Below are 21,936 nucleotides of genomic sequence, written 5' to 3' on the forward strand. Positions count from 1 at the left end.
CCATTCGAATAGAAGATCTCTCTGTTTCTCCCTAACTCTTCCTTTCAAATAAATTAGAACAAAACAAACAGAAAAAGAGGCAGAGCTGAAGTCAAGCTGTCTAGCTGCTCAGCCTGTTTGAGATTACTCCAAGAGTGTTCTCTCTCGTTTTACTGATTTAATTTGTCACAGACCAAAGTAAGAATTCATCTGTCACTGCTTGAGATAACTACAGACTTACAATCTAAAGGATCATCTAAGATTTGACAATATGTATCCACAGCCTTAAAACATTCACACTTGTGTCCTAGGAACCATACTCCCAGGAGCCTAATTATAACTAACATTCTGGACACTTTTCTTAAGAATTCCACATGAATCACCCCAATGAACAGAACTATCATTAGCCACATTTCATAAAGACACTAAGGCTCACAGAGAAATCAAGCAAGGTTGAAAAGCTGGTAAGAGAAGACACTGAAATCTGAAACTAGCCCATCTGGCTCAAAACCTATACATGTAACAACTAATTTTTTGCTGCCTCTCTAGGGAAAATGATTCTTTAAACACCATAATTTACACATAATGACTTTCTTCAGTCTCATTTATACTAGGAAAAATGGGCCCTAAATGTCTAAAAAAAGAGAAATGACCAGTAATGGCATATTTAAAAACTATACAGGGGCCGGCGCTGTGCACAGCAGGTTAACCGGCATCCCTTATGGGTGCCGGTTCTAGTCCTGGCTACTCCTCTTCCGACCAGCTCTCTGTTATGGCCTGGGAAAGCAGCAGAAGACGGCCCAAGTCCTTGGGCCTCTGCACCCATGTGGGAGACCCTGAAGAAGCTCCTGGCTTCTGGCTTCAGATCGGCACAGCTCTAGCCGTTTCAGCCATCTGGGGAGTGAACCAGCAGATGGAAGACCTCTCTCTCTCTGTCTCTACCTCTCTTTGTAACTCTTTCAAATAAAAAAAAAAAAAAATCTTAAAAAAAAAAAAAAACTATACAGAGCTATGTGAATAAAAGATGAATGAATGTACTACTGTTTATTTCTATTACTGAATACCATATATGTTAAAATGAATGAACTAGGGGCCGGTGCCATGGTGCAGTAGGTTAATTCTCCGCCTGCAGCACCGGCATCCCATATGGGCACCAGTTCTAGTCCTGGCTGCTCCTCTTCCAATCCAGCTCTCTGCTGTGGCCTGGGAAAGCAGTGGAGGATGGCCCAAGTGCTTGGACCCCTGCACTCACATGGGAGACCTGGAAGAAGCACCTGGCTCCTAGCTTCAGATCTGTGCAGCTCCAGCCGTTGCGGCCATTTGGCGAGTGAACCAATGGACGGAAGACCTTTCTCTCTGTCTCTCCCTCTCATTGTCTGTAACTCTACCTCTCAAATAAATAAAATCTTCCAAAAAGAAAAATGAATGAACTAGATCTGCATGGCTACATACTGAGATAAAACAAACTACAAAATATATGTGTGTATGTATTATATACAATTTATATAAATTTAAAATATTCTACCATGTGTGATGATGTGTTTACATTTGGGGAAAATTATAAAATAGATATAAGAATGATACCCTCCAAATGGTAGTCAGCTATAGGGAAGCGGAAGTGGGGCATTTGATCATAGTTGTTTTATTTGCTCATTCATTCATTCACACACACACACAAACACACACACACAATCTATTTCTAACAGATCTGAAGCAAAATGCTAAATCTTGGTTATGAGTAAAATGGCTGTTGTAAAGCTTTTTGGACTTTTCAGTTTACTTGGATATTTTATAATTTGTCATTTTATTTATTTATTTATTTATTTATTTCTGACAGGCAGAGTGGACAGCGAGAGAGAGAGAGACAGAGAGAAAGGTCTTCCTTTTCTGTTGGTTCACCCTCCAATGGCCGCTGCAGCCGGCGTGCTGCAGCCGGCGCACCGTACTGATCCGAAGCCAGGAGCCAGGTGCTTCTGGTCTCCCATGCGGGTGCAGGGCCCAAGCACTTGGGCCATCCTCCACTGCACTCCCGGGCCATAGCAGAGAGCTGGACTGGAAGAGGAGTGACGGGGACAGAATCCGGCGCGCTGACCGGTGTGCTGGTGCCGCAGGCAGAGGATTAGCCTATTGAGCCGTGGCGCCGGCCTATTTTGTCATTTTAAATACTCTATAATTTCCTTATAACCTTGATATAGGCAAAGCTGCTTCTTTGAAGACGCAAAACATACCAAGAAAAAGGTTTATAACCTGTACTATAAAAAAATTGAGGCCGGCACCACGGCTCACTTGGCTAATCCTCCACCTGCGGCGCCGGCACCCCAGGTTCTAGTCCCGGTCGGGGCGCCGGATTCTGTCCTGGTTGCTCCTCTTCCAGTCCAGCTCTCTGCTGTGGCCTGGGAGTGCAGTGGAGGATGGCCCAAGTGCTTGGGCCCTGCACCCGCATGGGAGACCAGGAGGAAGCGCCTGGCTCCTGGCTTTGGATCGGCGCAGTGTACCAGCCATGGTGGCCATTTGGGGGGGTGAACCAATGGAAAAGGAAGACCTTTCTCTCTGTCTCTAACTCTGTCAAAATTTTTTTTTTAATTTAAAAAATTTAAAAGTTTCTATTTACCCAAAAGGTACTATCAAAGAGAGTCAGGACGCAAGTCAAGGAGAAGACATTCCAACACATGTATCTCACAAAAAAGTATGCCGGAATACAGTTTTCTTTGATGAGAAAAACAAACATGAACTACTTGAAAAACGAATAAAGGATCTGAACAAGTAATTCATAAAACTATCCAAAAACCCAATAAATAAATAAATACTAAAATAGAGTCATTATCCATGAACAACAATGGGAAAGTATATAACTTCAAAGCAGGGGATTCTTTTCTATGAAAAAACAAAAACCAGAAAACATCACAGATAAAAAATGCATCTGCATAAAAACCTGAAGAGATAAGGCAAAAATCATCATAGCAATGTCAAAAGACAAAAACAATCAGACAAAATATTTACCATTGGTATCATAAAGGCCTCAAATCTTTCAAAAAAAAAAAAAAGGCAAACAAGGAAGAAAAATTGGCAAAAGTGGACAGCTTAGAGAAAAGGAAACACAAGTGATTCAAAGGTATGAAAAGATGCCATTACTCACAACACAAAAATAACAATTAAATCTATACTGAAATCCCGTTTTTCACCTTTAAAATAAAAATGTGTGACAGCTCACAAGCCAGCACACTAATGATGGTGTGACTTGATAGGATCTTTCTCTCCCTCCCTCCAGGACAAATGCACAGAAGCACTGCACCAACCAAATCCACCTGCAGGAAATTATCCTATATACTTGCCAGGCCACAGATTGATGCAGACAGAGTGAAGAAATGTCAACTAATTGAGAACTGATTCAATAAATGAGGGCACTTCAATATACTACAATGCTATGTTGCTTTAGTTCTTTTTTATCAAGTACTTTATGTACAATATGGAAAAGATTCCATACTATACAGTTAGAGAAGTGAAGTAGAGAACTGTGTATAATACAGGGATGCTAATCTCTGAGTAAAAGAATCAATATGAGGCTGGCACTGTGGCATAGCAAGGAAAGCCACCTCCTGCAGTGCCATATGGGTGCCAGTTTGTGTCCAAGCTGCTTCTCTTCTGATCCAGCTCTCTGCTATGGCCTGGGAAAGCAGCAGAGCATGGCCCAAGTCCTTGGGCCCCTGTACCCACGTGGGAGACCTGGAAGAAGCTCCTGGCTCCTGGCTTCAGATTGGCCCAGCTCCAGCCATTGCAACCACATGTGTCCAGCCGATGTGGCCATCTGGCGAGTAAACCAATGGATGGAAGACCTCTCTCTCTCTGTGCCTCTGTAACTCTGTCTTTCAAATAAATTAAAAAAAAAAAAAAAAAAAAAACAAAACTATATTCTTGCCTATATGTGTAAAATACCACAGAAAAGATCCAGAAAGCAAATACTATATTTGATCAAATCTACAATACCATCAATGATGAGACACTATTAGCTTATGCCCCAATAAGGACAAATGTCACAATGAGATTATGACCATTTTTTTTTAAGATTTTATTTTATTTATTTAAGAGGAAGAGTTACAGACAGTGAGAGGGAGAAGACAGAGAACCACCATGCAGTGGTTCACTCCCCAAATGGCCGCAACAGCCAGAGCTGAGATGATTTGATGCCAGGAGCTTCTTCCAGGTCTCCCATGCAGGTGCAGGGGCCCAAGTGCTTGGGCCATCTTCTACTGGTCTCCCACGCCATAGCAGAGAGCTGGATTGGAAGAGGGGCAGCTGGGACTAGAACCGGTGCCCATATGGGATGCTGGCACAAAGGTGAAGGATTAACCTGCGCCACAGCACCAGTCCCCCATTATTTTAACCTACAAGCATTTTGTTTTTGAAAGATCACATTTAGATTTATATACATTTAATGATACATAAGATTATATAAAAAAGGAAAATATTAGTAAAATAATCTCATTCTTGTCATTTTGAGTATTTTCACATTCAAACTGTGAGTCATTTTCAACCCATTTGCTGATGACACAATGATCATCCTGTGCTAGCAATGGATTTCTCCTTAAAATACCCATGACTGTCTCTGTGATTTCCTTCTAAGCAATCCAAAAGGGCAATTCTTAGGATGTGTTTAGTAGTAACTTCAAACTTCCAAAGCTTATCACTGTTTCCCCTACTTTCCAAAATTTTCTTTCTCAAGTTCTGCAAAATAGTGTTTCTTGCCCGTCAGCATGCACACATTTTGATGATGGTTTACTGTACTCTTTTTTGACTAAATAGGGCGGAGGGTGGAGTAAAGGAGATCAAATACCTAATGGCAAAGGAAATAGAAATTCTAGGTGATTCTCAATAACATATGACAAATTCACAGGCCACACTCAGCACTCAGAGCAGCTGCTCACTCCAGTGCTGAATCATTGTGCCAACTTTCTGAAGCCATTCTATTCGGAACGGAGCACCTGCAGCACTAACAATGACTGCAACCCAGCAGAACTAGCTAAGGCAACTTCCCACACATGCAGGCAATGAGGAGTATGTCACAACAGCTACTTGGTTAACAATGATTTTAGGGCAACACCTATGTCCAACAGATCCCAACTTTCTCAGCAATGGAGAAGTTACATATACATAGGGCTTCGAATTGTTCAAAACATGACGCTGGTAACTTGCAGAAAAGGAAATAAAAGGTGTGGCTGGGAGAGAAGGAATATTTTTTCTCCCGTATGACTTTCTGTGTTTTCTGTTACTAGATCTGTTAAAAAATGTGAATGTAAGGTTATTAAAACCTATGCAGAAATATCAGTTGATTCAGTCCAGCTGATTTTAGGCTTTTATATAAAAAAAAATACACAGCTGACACTTATATGCTAGCCCATGACAGGCATTTTTCAAAGTCTGAAATGAGGAGAGCTCAAATTACACATTAAATATATTCTTGGCTTTTGACACCAACACTCAATGTCAATGATCTCCACGAGGACAGAGATCAAAAAGTCTTCTCTACATGTCCCTCTGCAGCACGCAGGGAGGAAAGCAACGAGGGAGCTTCCACTAGAAAAAGCTCAGACCCTCGCCCAGAGACACAAAGAATTCTGAAAATTCTAGATATCTAAGCAAACTATGTATCTCAAACGGAACCTAACGATCAGTACCAACGGTCTTCTTATCTCCCATTCCCTGCCCTTTACTTTGTGAGAAATAAATATTTAGGAAAACATAAAACAAGAATGAAAATCATGCAAAGTGGCAAACACTCTGTGATAGCAATCAGCAGTTTGAAATCTCTGCAAACTTTTCTCTAAGTTAAGTACGTAAAATACTACTACACGAAACATTCACTCACTACACCCATTTTCTTCTTCCGAGTTTTCCTGGCTACACGGTGTGCGAATGTGCGGCTGTGTCTTCCTCTTGTGACTGTGAGCTCTATGCCCACACAGCCTGGCACATGGTTTGTGTGTTCCCACTTTACCGCTGACCACACCCAGCTATCACAAGAACAGGAATATTTCTCATTCATCCGACAAGTCACATGCCTTGCACTCCACCTAGCACACGAGCATGCAGCATCTCTTCAGAGCCCAGACAGACCAAATGCAAAGCACTGCCTCCGTCAGGCAGCAGTAAGCTGACCCACGCAGGCTTCCGATACACTACTGCTTCTTTTATTTCACTAACATGGACCTAAATGTGAACTCAAAGAACACTTACCAACAGCAGTGGTCTTACTTGAGAAAAGTGACCGATCTAATATCAATATTCAAAAATTTGGAAAAAAATTATACCAAGTATCGAGGGAATATTTAACTTAATTTCCAGTTATTACATATTTTTCATATATCTGTCATAAATTTTCCCAGTTATTATACTTTTTTTTTAAAGATTTATTTTATTTATTTGAAAGACAGAGAGAGAGGTCTTCCATCTGCTGGTACACTTCCCAGGATGGCCATGATGGCCGGAACTGCGTCAATCCAAAGCCAGGAGCCAGGAGCTTCTTCCAGGTCTCCCATGTGGGTGCAGGGGCCCAAGCACTTGGGCCATCTTCTACTGCTTTCCCAGGCCATAGCAGAGAGCTGGATCAGAAGAGGAGCTACCGAGACTAGAATCAGCGCCCATATGGGATACTGGCCAGGGCATTAACCCACTGCGCCACAGCATTATAATATATAGTATTATATATATTATAATATATAATTATTATACTTAATTAGATCCTCATATATCCACAATAATCATGGCAAATCATTAGAGGGCTACTATCTGGAAGCAGAGTGACGCTTAACTGATCTCAGCTTTTTATCTGCTAATATTTATATTGGAATTTACACTGATATTTCATATAACTCCTTTATCAGACCAACAGAAAAGAACATGAACTACCCAAAGGAAATGCAAGAACAAACATGACCAAATGTTAACATCTATAACTCTTAGAAAAGCCAATTTAAAACAGTAAGATATCATCGTTATAAGCCTTTTTTTTTTTTTTAAAGGAACAGAATCCAATCCTGGTAAAGTTTCAGCAAAAGTAACTCACTTCTCTTACTGCTTACCACACTTTACACTGGAACAGCAAAAATGCATTAATATTACCACTGGCATCCCACAACAAAGTCCTAGCTACTCTGCTTCTGATACAGCTTCCTGCTAACATTGTCTGGGAAGGCAGCAGAAGATGGCTCAGGTGCTTGGTCCCCTGTCACCCATGTGGGAGACCTGGATGGAGTTCCTGGCATCTGGCTTTGGCCTGATCCAGACCTGGCCATTGTGGTCCCTTGTCTTTAATCTTAATGGCAGAAAATCGTATGTTTTAGGATGGTGTGCTCTGAGTCAGGGGTGGTCACTTGGTGAGCAGTGAAAACACCCACGAGACACCCCCATCCCCTACCAGAGTTTCTGGGCTCCAGTTCCAGCTCTGCTTCCGATTCCAGCTTCCTGCAGGCAGCAACTACCTAGGTTCCTGCCGCCCACACAGGAAACCAGAATTGGGTTCTGGGCTCCTGGCTCCTATTCCAGCTATTGAGGACATTGGGTTCTGGGCTCCTGGCTCCAACCCCAACTGTTGAGGGCATTGGGGGAGTGAACCAGCAGACAGAAGATCTCTGTCCCTGTCTCTTTCTCGGTCTGTCTTTCAAATTAATAAACATTAATTAATGAAAAATTAAAAAATAATAAAGTATAATACAGTAAGTTTTTGTCCCAGGGCTCTCCAAAACAACAAGACACATTCCCTCGTAAGTTACCACACGACATAGCTGCTGTTAAATTAGTAACACAACACAATTCCTACCTGGTCATCATCTTCTACAACCACCAACGTTAACTTATTCTTCTTAAAATCCAATCTGGTTATTTTGGGCCTATAACAACATGAGACCAACAGTCAGATTAAAAATAAATTTTCTCTAAATTAAAAAACAATTATTTTTACTTCAAGCACATTTTTAATCATCTAACTCCTGACTCAGCCTGGCCCAGCCCAGGTCCTTAGCAGCCATTTGCAAAATGAACCAGCAACGACGGAAGACCTCTCTCTCTCTCTCTCTCGTTCCCCCAATTCAACTTTGTCTTTCAAATAAATACACCCATTTTTTAAAAAAAAGAAGGAAAACAACAGCTAAGTACCATCTCCAACATTTAACTCTGCTTACCAAAAAAACAAACCAATTTTGGTCTCTCCTTCAAAAACAAGGACTCCTGTGGGGGTTAGTCCCAAACTGTAGTCATTCCCGTCTCTAGCCTGAGTTAAGGAGTGAAAAACAAGTTAGCTTTATTTACATAAGACAGGTTTCTTATTTTCACAACACAACTGAAAATTTTCACACTGAGTTATAGTAACATATCCACAAAGCTAACATTAATAGGAAAGATGTTTCAACAATTAGTGTATCCAAAACATTTTCAAGAAAATTCATGCATGGATTTTTATTTGTAGTCAGTGAAAAGCCACAGGGGACCCAGAACAAGACCCCAGGGGATTTCTGAAACTACAGAGGTGAGTCCTGTAAACAGCGTTTTCATACATTCCCACCTGCACGTGGACGTGCCGCAAGCCGAATCCATGCATCAGGCACAATAGCACAACGGAGTCATTCTAACAATACACTGTAATCAAAGCCATGTGAATACAGTCTCTGCCTCTGGAGACACTTGGTTTCTGGAATTTTCTGTGTAATATTTTCGGACCACAGTTGACCACAGGTAACTGAGAGCGCAGGAAGCAGAGCCACGGACAAGGGAAGACTACTGTGTCTCAGGGAGCGCCTTCGCTCAAGGCACCTCCTGATCCTCTCACTACACATGAGACGCTTCAGACTCTCCCTACATGCTCTTAAACATTTTTTTTGAAGATGCATTTATTTTATTTGAAAGGCAGAATAACAGAGAGAGAGAGGGAGAGACAAAAAGAGGGAGAGAGAATCTGCTGGTTCACTCTCTAAATGGCTGCAATGGCCGGGGCTGGGCCAGGCTGAAGCCAGGAGACAGGAGCTTCATCTGGTTTTTCCCAGGTGGGTGCAGGGGCCGAAGGACCTGGGCCACCATTCTGCCCTTTTCTGAAGTGCGTTAGCAGGGAGCTGGACTGGGAGTGGAGCAGCTGGGACTCAAACCTGCGCCCATGTGGGATGCCAGCACCCCAGGCAGCAGTTTAACCCACTGCACCACAGCACCAGCCCTCCCCCATATTTTCTTAAATCACAAGTTTTGAAAACGATCAACTTTCTGGGAAAACGCTGCTAGTTCAACTAGAAATAACTCAGATCACTACACGAGCTATACATTTTCAACTCTGCCTCCTGAATTATTTTAATTTTCAAAGAGCCTACTCAAGGGCCAGTGTTGTGGTGAAGCAAGTGAAGCCTCCTCCCGCGACACCAGCACCCCATGTCTCCCATATCTGAGCGCTGGTTCGAGTCCTTTATTCCATGTCCCAGCTGCTCTGCTTCAGAAGATGACTCAAGTACGTGGCCCGGCCACCCATGTGGGAGACCTGGGTGGAGTTTCTAGCTCCTGGTTTTGGCCTACCCAGCCCCAGGTATTTGAGCAGTGAATCAGCAGACAGAAGATCTCTTTCTCTCTCTCTGTCATTCTACTTTCCAAATAAATAAATCTTAATAAATAAATCAGCAAAAGATCCCATTCGGCTTAAGGAGTTCCCGACGGCATGAAGTGGAAATACAAAGTAGTCCGAAGGGCAAAAGCTGTTCAAAAGCCCTGTGTGCCTTTGGGACTCTGGTTGTGTCTCTTCCTTCCCACAACGAACTGATCTGTTAGTTTTTAAAGGCACTGCACACAGCGCTTACCTTGACCACGTGCATGTCAACCCCATACATCTCCAGCCACTTGGCTTTATTCAAATAATTGGTTTCAGCCTGTGCTGGTGTCTGACCTCTGAAAGGCAAAACATGAGAGTTTTCAAAAGTAATAGTAAATATAAAATGAATTCTGCCAACAGAGAGAGAAACAAAAGAAAAATATGAAAATAACCGTGGTAGTAATGTTAAAAAACAAATGCTAAATACCTGTATTCTTTCCATTTCTCAAAAATAGCCAGTTCCATCTCTTCAGTCTGAATGGGCACAAACCTGAACTCAGAGACAAGTTCAGGGCTATGCTCAGCAAGATCGTAGTCACCAAGTTCAGCTACAAACAAAGTGACATTGTGTTAATACTTATTCTCTGTAGAATACTACTTCAAAAATCCAATGTATTTTTGCTTCTTGGCCTTTTGGCTAGGATCAAGTGTAAAAACGCAATTTATTGGTAAAAAGCATTAAGCAGCTTAAAAAGATTCTTTCTTACACAACTAAGAATTGGTAACACACATGATTCCCAAAAATAAATCCAGCTTCCATTACAATGTGTCAGCTAACACTCATAAAGTACATGTGTACGTTTAGCTAAATGCCCTTCTCTTAATTTACTCACACCTTGGTGGGTAGCTTTTGAAAACCACTTTGTAGATTTCCACTGAGAAATATCTGTTAACCTTATAATGAACAAATGAAAAATTCAGCAATTCTTAAAGCACAGTTAGCTAGTCTCCATAAAGAATCTAATTTGCTCACAACATGATGCCTGAAATTTAAAGTTATTAATCCCAAATAACTGAAAATTACTGAAAAAAATGGGAGGACAAGGCAGCAGGGAAGGACCTGGACAGCACACAAGCATGTGCACGCTCATCGGCCATCATCCTTTCACTGCGGTTTGGAGAAAACCGCACCCCCAATTGTCAGTATCTTAAACATTATTTCCTTTAAAAGAGTGTATTACTCTTTTAAGAAAATCAAATTATTTTCATTTTGATAAAGCTGGGGAGAGAAATAATACTTGAGGCAACAAGTCATACTATAGTATTCTTCTATTTATTAAGTACTTACTCTATTAAGTACTTAATCTATCCATAAAGACATAACAGAGTTCTTCAAAAGGCTGGGGGTGGGCCTTTGGCCTGTTGGTCAAGACGCTGAGTAAGACGGCCACATTCCATACTGGAAAGCCTGGGTTAAACACCTGGCTCTGGCTCCTGACTCTAGCTTCAATCTGCTGCAGGACCTTAGAGGCAGCAATGCATGCTCCAGTAAGTGGGTTCCTGCCACCAGCCACTTGGGAAATCTGGATTTTCCCATTCAGCCCAGCCCAACCCCACCACCGCAGGCCTTCTGGGGAGTGAACCAGTAGATGGGGGGCAATACTTGCACACTCTCTTTCTCTCCCCCAGCCCTGCCCCATCCTTTGTCTCTGCCCCTCTGCTCTCAAATAGTTTCTAAAGTTAGAACAGGCCTGCACTGTGGCATAGCAGGTAAAGCCATCACCTGCACTGCTGACATCCCACATAGGCACCAGTTCAAGTCCTGGCTACTCCTCTTATGATCAGCTCTCTGCTATGGCCTGGGAAAGCAGTAGAAGATGGCCTAAGTCCTTGGATCGCTGCACCCACCTGGGAGACCCAGAAGAAGCTCCTGGCTCCTGGCTTTGGATAGGCCCAGCTCCAGCCGTTGGGGCCATTTGAGGAGTGAACCAGCAGATGGAAGACCTCTCTTTCTCTCTCTGACTCTGCCTCTCTATAACTCTGACTTTCAAATAAATAAATAAATATTTATAAAAGAAACTAAAACAAAAGTTTGCAGACATGGAATTTTAAAATGTTTATTTTGGTACAAAAACTTTGAAAAACATGCATACATTAACATTTAACTTCACAATAACCTTGGGAAATATATATTTTTATGCCAACTTTATTACTAAAGAAATTGCTCTTTGGTCTGTAACACAAATCTGCTACATAATGTATTAAGACGTGATGGTGAGGGGTAGGCATTTGGAGCAGCCAATCAGATGCCACCTGGGACACCTGCATCCCATACTGGGAGCACCTGAGTTCATGTCAAAGCTCCACTACCGACTCCAGCTTCCTGCCATGACCCATGTTCCTGCTGGGTTCCTGCCACCACATCAAAGACCTGGCTGGGTTCTCAGATCCTGGCTGTGGCCCAGCCAGTCCCAGCTGTTGTGGACATTTGCAGAGTAAATCGCCATATGGGAGATCACTTTGTGTTTCTCTCTCTCTCTCTTTTCATGTAAATTTTTAATTCAACTTGAAAGTATGAAAAATTAAAAGTTATTCTGGTAAAATATAAAATCATAAGTGAGAAAACAGGGAGTTTCTTTTATGAGGACTGGAATGATTATCTAGCAAATTTATTAAGAATCTTAAGAATAAGCAGGATTTAGTATACTATCACAGACATGGGAAAGAGATGAAAACAAAATGAAGAGGAACAGCCAGAGACTGAAGAGAAATTAGGACAGAGATTTTATTCAGAAAAATAATGTGGTAAGAACCACATGAATGAATCAGAGTAAGAAGTTACTGAGCACTAGGTAAGTTAAACTTCTGTTAAAATATTAAAAATTACAGGAACCCTGTTTTCAAGAAGAACGCACTTTTGGCTGTGATGAAACTTTAACAATGGGACACAAACAGATGTTATGAGGCAGCACATGCTGTGACAGAGCTCTTAAAAACCGCTGGGGTGGGCATGCGGTGCAGAGGTTAAGTCACCACTAGAGCCAGCTGCTTCCTATACTGCAGGGCCTGGTTCCAGCTCTGGCTCCTATGCTTCTGATCCAGCTTCCTGCTAATAATGCGCCTGGCTCTGGCCTGGCACGGCCCAGCCCAGCCTTGCTGATGCAGGCATCTAGGAGTGCATCAGCTGACAGAAGATCTCCCTCTATCTGTATCTCTGCCTTTCAAATAAAACGGAAATAAATCAAACTTGTAAAAAATTAGCAACAGTGTAGGAGGTGGGGAGCAATGGTTAAGCTGCCCAGCCCACGTTTCAGTGCCTGGGTTTAGTGCCTGGCTGGACTTCCAACTCTGGCTTCCTGCTAATGCGGGCCCTAGGGAGCAGCGGTGATGGCTCAAGTGGTTGGGCTCCTCCCACCTACCTGCAAGACCTGAATTGTGTTACCAGATTCCAGCTTCAGCCCAACCCACTTCTGGTCACTGTGGACACTGGGGAGTGAACAAACACATGGAGCTCTCTCTGCTTCAATCCACCTCTCGTCTCTCAAATAAAGAAGTAATTTTTAAGACAGCTTTACAGTAGAGAATTCTTAGAATAATCTCATACCCTCCCTCTCTTTTTCCACTCTTAGATTTAACAGGGATCACTTTTCAGTTAAAATTTAAACACCTGAGAATAATTGTGTGTTAATTACTGAGTTCAACCAATAGTACTAGAACAACAACAACAACAACAAATACTAAAAAGGATAAAGTATTACATTGTACATCTAAAGTCAGGACAGGAGCTGATCAGTTCACATGCTCAATCGGACTGGCCGCAAATGGTGGAGTTAGAAATGTGCAGGGGATTCCAACACAATTCCATCAAGATGGCATGTACCAATGCCATCGCACTAGTCCAAGTGATCAATTTCAGCTCACAATTGATAGCTCTGATAGGTCTAAGAGTCAAAGAGATCACACAAACAAGACAAGTATCTGCTAATACTAACTGATAGAATCAAAAAGGGAGAGAAAGATCCAACATGGGAAGTGGGATACACAGCAGACTCATAGGATGGCAGATGTCCTAAACAACACTCCGGCCTCAGAATCAGCCCTCAAGGCATTCAGATCTGGCTGAAGAGCCCATGAGAGTATAGCAGGCATGGAAAGCCAAGATATCATGGGAAAAAAAAAAAAAAAGACCTAAATGAATGATCTCTGTGAGTGAGATCCCAGTGGAAAGAACGGGGCCATCAAAGAAGGAGGTACCCTTCTCCGAAGGGAGGGGAGAACCTCCACTTTGACTATGACCCTATCGGAATAAGACCAAAGTCAGCGAACTCTAAAGGCTTCCATAGCCCTGGCAACTCATGACTAGAGCCTAGGGAGATTACTGACGCCATGAACAGGAGTGTCAAATTGTTAAGTCAGCAACAGGAGTCACTGTGTACTTACACCCCATGCGGGATCTGTCCCTAATGTGTCGTCTAAAGCCAAGTGATGCTATGACTGGTACTGAAACAGTATTTTTATACTTTGCGTTTCTGTGTGGGCGCAGACTGATGAGGTCTTTGCTAATTATATACTGAAGTGATCTTCTGTATATAAAGAGAATTGGAAATGAAAAAAAAAAAAAAAACAACCTGGTGTTAAAATGGAAATGGCATAGAAAATTAATTATTTTGAAAAAAAAAAATTATGTAGGATCTCTGTCTTTAATGTGCTGTACATTGCTATTTAATGCTATAATTAGTAATCCAATGGTAGTTTTTTCACTCGATGTTGCTATATGGGCAAAATGTTGAAACCTTTACCTAATATATACTAAATTGATCTTCTGTATACAAAGAGAATTGAAAATGAATCTTTACATGAATGGAAGGGGAAAGGGAGCGGGAGGGGGGAGGGTTGCGGGCGGGAGGGAAGTTATGGGAGGGGGGAAGCCATTGTAACCCACAAGCTATACTTTGGAAATTTATATTCATTAAATAAAAGTTTAATAAAAAAAAGAAAAAAAAAAAGAATAATCTCATACAAGAAATAATATAAAAAGTGTGCTTTCAAAAAAGAATCTGTGATTACACACTTTTGATCATTACAGTGCTAGAGACACAGCATTCTCAGTAGCTTGTATTCTGCAGCTGAGAAAATGAGTTTTAATCTGGAGACAGACTATGATATTAAATGGAAGTAGGCCCATAAAAATTGACATTAGTAGCAGATTTCTCAAGAAATTTCCTTTAGTTATCAATTTAGTTATCAAAAGAAATTTCCTTTAGTTATCAATCCCTTCAGAGGGTACTTCAGAAAGTTCATGGAGAATGCAAAGTTTGCTTTGATGCAAAAAAATATATGACAGCCATGCAGTTTTTTCATAATTTGCATTTTCCTTGAACTTGCTGAAGACCCCTCACATGCATGGACTTCAAAATGCTTCTGTACTAAAATCAACTTATCAGGACACACTTTTGGCGTAACAGTTTGATGCCGCTTGGGCTGCCCACATCCTACACGGGAGCGCCTGGCTTTAAGTCCTATTCCTGCTTCCTGCTAATGCAAGTCCTGGGAAGCAGCAGGTGACAAGCCAAGTACCTGGGAGACCCAGACCGAGTCCCAGGCTCCTGACTTCAGCCCGGCCCTGGCCCCAGCTATGGCAGGCATCTGGGCAATGAATCAGCAGAAGGAAGATACCTCTGTCTCCGTCTCTTGCTTTTCAAATAAAATAGAAGTAAATAAGTAGACACTTTTTAAAAACTTGTCTTTCAATTCCATTTTAAATGAACTTTTTGGAATATCCACATGTTAACAGGAAAATGTTTTCTTCATTAGTGAACACACAAAATAAGCAAAAATCTCAAGTCTACAATAAAACATAATAAGTTACTCTTAACAATGGCAAATAAGTATTATTGAAGTTCAAGGGACTGGAGGGAAATGCAGAATCACGGAAAAGGTATAAAATTACTAATGTCTTGATAAACACTAAACATTTTTCTTGTACAGATACTGCCATCAGAATATTTTTTCATTTTGCAGCCATGAGTTGGGATAGTTTTCCTTTGAAAGCCAATTTTCACTATAGAATTCCTGAGTTTAGCAGTGGTGCGTCAACATAAGAAGGTACAGAGTGAGTTTTCCGTTCAGCTCACTGACTGGAGACTGCTTTACAGAATGACCATCAGGAACCACACAGTGTTTCCTGTGATCCCCTCCTGGATTCATTTTTAAGATAAGACTAAGAAACCAGGGGCCGGCGCTGTGGTGTAGCGGGTAAAGCCGCTGCCTGCAGCGCCGGCATCCCATATGGGCACCAGTTTGAGTCCCAGCTGCTCCACTTCCAATCCAGCTCTCTGCTGTGGCCTGGGAAAGCAGCAGAAGATGGCCCAAGTCCTTGGTCCCCTGCACTCACGTGAGAGACCCGGAAGAAGCTCCTGGCTCCTGGATTCAGATAGGTGCAGCTCTGGCCGTTTTGGCCATCTGGGGAGTGAACCAGCAGATGGAAGCTCGCTCTCTCTTTACCTATCCTCCTCTCTCTGTGTAACTCTGACTTTCAAATAACATAAATAAATCTTAAAAAAAAAAAAAAAAAAAAGACAGACTAAGAAACCAAGCCATGTCCCCACCACATTAATTTACCCAGAAATCACTGCATTCATTTTAAGGGGAAAAAATGAGCTAAGGGCTTACTCATAACATTTGCTGAATTATCAGAATGGAATTGTAGCCTGAAAACACTGTGGATGTGTCCAAAACATAGCATTCTGAACCAAACCAAAGCAAAAGTCAGAACTGGGCACTGACACAAGTCCACACAAAAACAGCGTTGTTTTTATTGTACATCACTTAACCCCCTGGAATTCTGTAACTAAAAGCAGGAAAAAAATTAGGCTTCAGAATCGGCATAATCACTGCTCACCTTGCAGGTTATACGCTGCCAGCTGCACTGCTGTATCAAAGGGGCATTCCAATCTGAGACCAAAACACAAAGTTGTTAAGTCAATCTCATGACCTGCCATTTAAGATAAATGAAAATGATACATCCTGTATGCTGATCATTTCTGTTCTCATAGCTATGAAGTTATTTTCAAAATTGTTTTTAACCATAAGAAAATATGCATTTATTAAATAGCCAATACTCACTTTCCACTGAGAATATCCTGTTTTAACTGAAGAACAAATAAATACCTAAGAAAAATAAAAGGCATAAATGTAACTAAAGAGAACCATCTAATATTAGTGTAAGAAGAAAATCTTACCTGCTAATCTAAGAATAAACGTTTTTACAGACTTTTATGCACAATGAAGTAAATAGACATCAAGAAGATGGCAGCGGGACCCCAAGATAACAGCGAGGAGCAGTGGCCTCAAAGCAGGATGCAGAAACCACTAGGGAAAACGTTCAAAGCACTTCAATGGGAAAGAGCTCCATGATCTATTCTGACCTTATTCCGACAACACAGCCACCTCTTTCATAAAGAGATAAAGGCACTAACTCTAATTTCATGGTCAAGGTGTTGAAAAGCAAAACAAAGGAAACTCAGCTCTTTTACTTAATAAACAGCGCGTGTACATGGAGCTACAAACTTGCGACACAGAGTCAATGAATAAATATCAAGGAGGCAGATAACAGGAACATAAATACATATAACCTACAGTGTATTCAAACCACACTGGGACCAAACATTTTCCATTAATCAATGGCATTCTGATGAGTAAAGAAAGCGAGGAGCTGACGTGAATGAACTTCAGTGGCCCAGTACTGAGAGATGCTGGCACAGCCCAGCGCTGTGAAAAGCCCATGAGCTGACAGGGACACTTCTGGAAAGAACTCACTAGTCACCTCTGGAAAGTGCCAGGGCGCCAACTGATAAAGGGCAAGAATCCTACACGTACAACACTGCTGTCCCAGAATGAAACTGTTGTGTGAGTTCCTGGTCCCAGCAGCAGGGAGTCCATTTCAGCAGCTGTCTACAACTTGGAAATGATTCTAACACACCCCAAGTCCCTCCACACCACTCTACAGAGCATGGTCTTACCGCGTCAGCTCTTCACGGAGATTATTCGGTTCTGAGGAATAAAACTTAACTCGAAGATGCAGACAGTAAGGTGACCCAACTGCCATTAAAAACAAAAAAGCAGCTTTAACTTTCATTTAACTATTGAAACAGGAACAATCTTCAGCCAGTAAATCTGTCACAACTCCCCTGCGGTGGGATAGATCACAGGTTATCACAGCACTGTTTCAGGTTGGATCAGGGCTTATGCTTGACACAAGAAGATCAATGAGTAGATTTCTAAAAAATGTACTGCCCATGGTGTAATCCTCTCACAATCATCTGTCACCAGCCGGGGCCCGCTGCACGCAACAGGAATCCTGACTGTGCGATGGCACAGCCTGAACACCTGTGGATCCTCACGTCTGGACCACGCTGAGGAATGCCTGTGGTCACTGTTCCCGGCAGCTCCCACACAGCACAGGGAGTTCACCATCGTGCATGTTCCTCCCTGTGGGTCTGTCCCATTACTTGGTAAAGACAAGGGCTGAGCTGCCCAGAAGTTTCAGCCACTCCAGAGGACAAGCGGCATTAGAAGCTGCTATTACATTAGAGACTCGGTATTCCCCTTTACATATCACCGGGAAGAATCCTGACATTTTATGTGAATTGCTTCAGTTCATAATTTTTAACTGGGGCCTGTGCTATAACATAGCGGGTAAAGCCGTCATCTGCAGTGCCAGTTCAAGTCCTGGCTGCTCCACTTTCAATCCAGCTCTCTGCTATGGCCTGGGAAAGCAGTAGAAGATGGCCCAAATCCTTGGGCCCCTGCATCCACATGGGAGACCCAGAGGAAGCTCCTGGCTCCTAGCTTTGGATTGGCACAGCTCTGGCCATTGCGGCCATCTGGGGAGTGAACTAGTGGATAGAAAACCTCTACCTCTCTCTCTCTCTCTCTCTCTCTCTCTCTCTGCCTCTCCTTCTCTCTAACTCTTTTAAATAAATAAATAAATCTTTAAAAAAAATTTTTGAAAGTCAGAGTTGGGGGGGGGTTTTCCATCCACTGGTTTACTCCCCAATTGATCGCAACAGCCAGAGCTGCCGTGATCCAAAGCCAGGAGCTTCTTCCGGTCTCCCACGTGGGTGCAGGGGCCCAAGGACTTGGGCCATCTTCTACTGTTTTCCCAGGCCATAGCAGAAAGCTGTCTCCCTCATCCTGGGAGCTGAAGTCCTGCAGATCCCAGGAGCATCTCTCCTAGCTGATAACCTGGCATCCTGTTCAACGAGCAGGGCTTCCTCTTTGTTGAGAGAAGAATCACCTGTTACTTTTTTCTTTCTTTCTTTTTTTTTTTTAAAGATTCCTTTATTTATTTGAAAGGCAGAGTTGCAGAGAGAGAGAGAGAGAGGGAGGGAGAGAGAGAAAGAGAGAGAAAGAGATGGGTCTTGTAAGGCTACCACAAAACACACCAAACACCAGAGTAAGGGAAAGAGTTTATTGGGGGGAAACCTGACAGACTGGAGGTAAGGGGGAGAAGAAGGAAAAGAGGGAGACGGAGAGCATGGGAGGGGGGAGATCAGAAGATGGAGAGAAACAGAGAGCTAAAAAAATAACTTTTAATTAAAAAATCTCACAGCCTTAAAGTTTTAAGATGTCAAACAAAAGCCACACAGGAAATTTCTAATCCAAGTACTAAACCAAACTGGAGCACTTCTTAGGAAACCAACTCCATTTGCAAGGTGCAAGCCTTTATCCTGGGAACCTTAAATCACAAGGCACTTGGAATTTAGATCAGTATCAAAATATAACTTGAAAAAAATAATCTGAAACATGATTTCTTAAGTTCTTACTATCAGGAATCAAGTTTCTAATATATTTGATTTCCATTTTTTTGCAAGAAATTTTTGCAGTACTTACTTTTGACTTGCTTTTTGATGCTTTTTGTACCATCCAACCAATGCTGAAAACAAAACAAAACAAAACATTCAGTGGTTGCCGATGACAGAACTTTAACATTTCAATTACTAAAAGTTATTTTCATCATTTTTTTTATTGAAAACCACAAAGAAATATTTCACAAAAGAAAAGAAAGTAAGTGTGTGAATGTGAGAGAGAGAGAGAGATACACACAAACACAGAGACACCCAATATCCATAGCAGGCTTCAGACACATGTGAATGAGAAAAACCTAAAACTGATCCATGACTTCTTAAAACACTTTCTCTGCTCTCTCAGTAACAAAGCTCACTCAGTTTGAATTCTGTCCTTGGTTTCCCCAATGTTCCCAAATCAATTACTCTTTCAAACCTATTAAATTAATGAGAAGAATCCTCATATTCTAGTGCCTCATTCATTCTTAGAATAACAATGTAAGATTAACAGATCTCTAAGAAAAATTGTTATGAAATAACAATGTCATTAAATTTTACAGAACAGACACAACTCAGAAATAGTCACTTTCAAAGAGTCTGGGTAAAATTCTTTCCTATAAGCAAGGCCCCTACTAGTGAACCAGGCAGTCTCTGCTCCTTTGCGCTACAAACAACAAATGTTAACATTGTGACCAGCAGACCTCTGCTTGCAAGACCAAGAGCCTTTTGATTTATGTAACCTCTCCACTGTGAAATGCCCATGACACAAACAGACCTAAAAAACAACTCCAGGCCTTCCCACTGATAAAGGGTTCCAGCTCACTTCTCATTAATCCCTTTCCACCACCAAGGCCTAACAGGGACAGGATGCGGCCATGTGTTCTCTCCAGCATGCTTTCGACTCCAAGCACCCTCAACGAAAGAGTGCTCTTGTGCTAACTAGTTCACAGAGCCAAGGAATCCAGTTTCAGAAATCCAGATAGGAAAGAGAGGGTAAACAAGGCTGCATTGTGCATAGACTTGTAACTGTTTGCTTTTCTTGCCAATTGCTCCCCAGCCCTTCCTCTCCACTCTGTCCTGAGGTTCCCAACTGACATGCACAGAAGTGCTGGCCAGTCAGCAGCAGGCCTTTCTGCACTGAGGTGAGATGCCAGTCAACATTTCAAAAGGCAACTGAACTCTGCAATGTTGTCCCCCAATTCCAAGTACAAAGGTTACTTAACCACCTCATCTCCTAACACATTCGGCGGGACATCCACTCTTAAGCATATTTCAGCTAAGCAAATGTTCAGTTTTAAACACCCATCCATCAATAAAACACTAGCCCTGTGGGGAGACATAACACAATTCAGTTCATCAATAGAAAACACTCTTAGCTTACAGCAAACAGTCCACCCATCCCTGCCCAGCCCAGCAACCCAACATCCCAAGCTCCCAGCCTACTCTAGCCTGATGCCAACCCCAGGCGGGGTACAAGGTAAAGGCAGTTTTCCAGCTCAGACTGCCTCCTTCCCAGACCCATGAGCCTATCTTCAGGTTTTGTTTCTTTCACTGCAGTAAGACAAGAAGCCTGTGGCTGCTCCCCTGTGTGAGACCCTCAGTCACCCTAAAGGGTGTAAATGAGCACGGCTCTGCCCGGAGCCCACCTGACCAGACGCTGCTAATGCCTCCAAAGAACTGTGTGGCTCTGCCCCTGCCATGCTGCACTGGAAACCATTATGGCTGTGTGCAGCCTCACCTATAAAGGAGGACATCAGAGAGAGTGAAGACGACTTTGTATATCCAACCGCGAACTGGTTACAATAAAGCATTTTAATATGACAGAGCACCAAACAACAAGGTAGTTGAGCAAATAGTTATGGATCTGGAAGATTATTCACAACACAGAGCTATTACAACATTTTAAAAGGCAAGTTATAAATATTATAGATTGTTTCATCAAAACATACAAATTTATATATGAAAATACGCATTTTCTTTCAGACTGAGATGATCTATAACAAACCAGTAACTGTCTCTCTAGGAGACAGATTGCTTGTGACTGTTCATCTTCGCGTGTTCTTCTATGTTCTGCTTGCTCTATAGTGAACACATTTTACTGAAAACAATCATAGATATGGATCCCCTTATTTTTATGTTTTAATAATAAGTGACATATTATTATGGGTTAATTTTTTGGTAATACTAAAAAGTATATGATCAGCAGTTCTCCTGAAACCCTGCCTCCCATGTGCCACCCCAACACCACACATACCCTACCCCAAGAAGTTGGTTTTTCTTGATTCCTTCCAGAACTTCTTGAAACAAAGAGGAAAAAATTTCAGTATGTGTATATGTGTGTGTGTCTGTGTGTGAGTGAGAGGGAGGGAGGGAGGGAGGGAGGGAGGGAGGGAGGAAGAGAGAGTTGAAACAAATATAATCAGTGGAGTGAAAATCAACAGGCTAATATAAAATTCTGATAGAATGAGGACTATAAAGAGGAAACAGTAATGACACTTAGTATTCTAAGATGTTCATCTTTCTTAGTCATAACTTGAATTCCCCTTTTAGGAC

General features: G+C 42.0%; 1 protein-coding gene across 5 annotated transcripts in view; it reads right to left on the reverse strand.

Moving 5' to 3' along the window:
* EPB41L5 (erythrocyte membrane protein band 4.1 like 5) overlaps positions 1-21,936 on the reverse strand; it is a 116,326-nt gene that overhangs the window by 56,776 nt on the left and 37,614 nt on the right. For all 5 annotated transcript variants that reach the window (XM_062184301.1, XM_062184235.1, XM_062184082.1 and 2 more), the window contains exons 4-11: positions 19,430-19,472; positions 17,557-17,635; positions 16,661-16,705; positions 16,437-16,489; positions 10,023-10,143; positions 9,804-9,891; positions 8,154-8,242; positions 7,793-7,862 (exon numbers count right to left, since the gene is read on the reverse strand). In XM_062184301.1, coding sequence (XP_062040285.1) covers positions 7,793-7,862; positions 8,154-8,242; positions 9,804-9,891; positions 10,023-10,143; positions 16,437-16,489; positions 16,661-16,705; positions 17,557-17,635; positions 19,430-19,472 — 588 coding nt within the window. The remainder of the gene's footprint in view (positions 1-7,792; positions 7,863-8,153; positions 8,243-9,803; positions 9,892-10,022; positions 10,144-16,436; positions 16,490-16,660; positions 16,706-17,556; positions 17,636-19,429; positions 19,473-21,936) is intronic.

The sequence above is a fragment of the Lepus europaeus genome, chromosome 1, assembly GCF_033115175.1.
Source record: "Lepus europaeus isolate LE1 chromosome 1, mLepTim1.pri, whole genome shotgun sequence".
Lineage (NCBI taxonomy): Eukaryota > Metazoa > Chordata > Mammalia > Lagomorpha > Leporidae > Lepus > Lepus europaeus.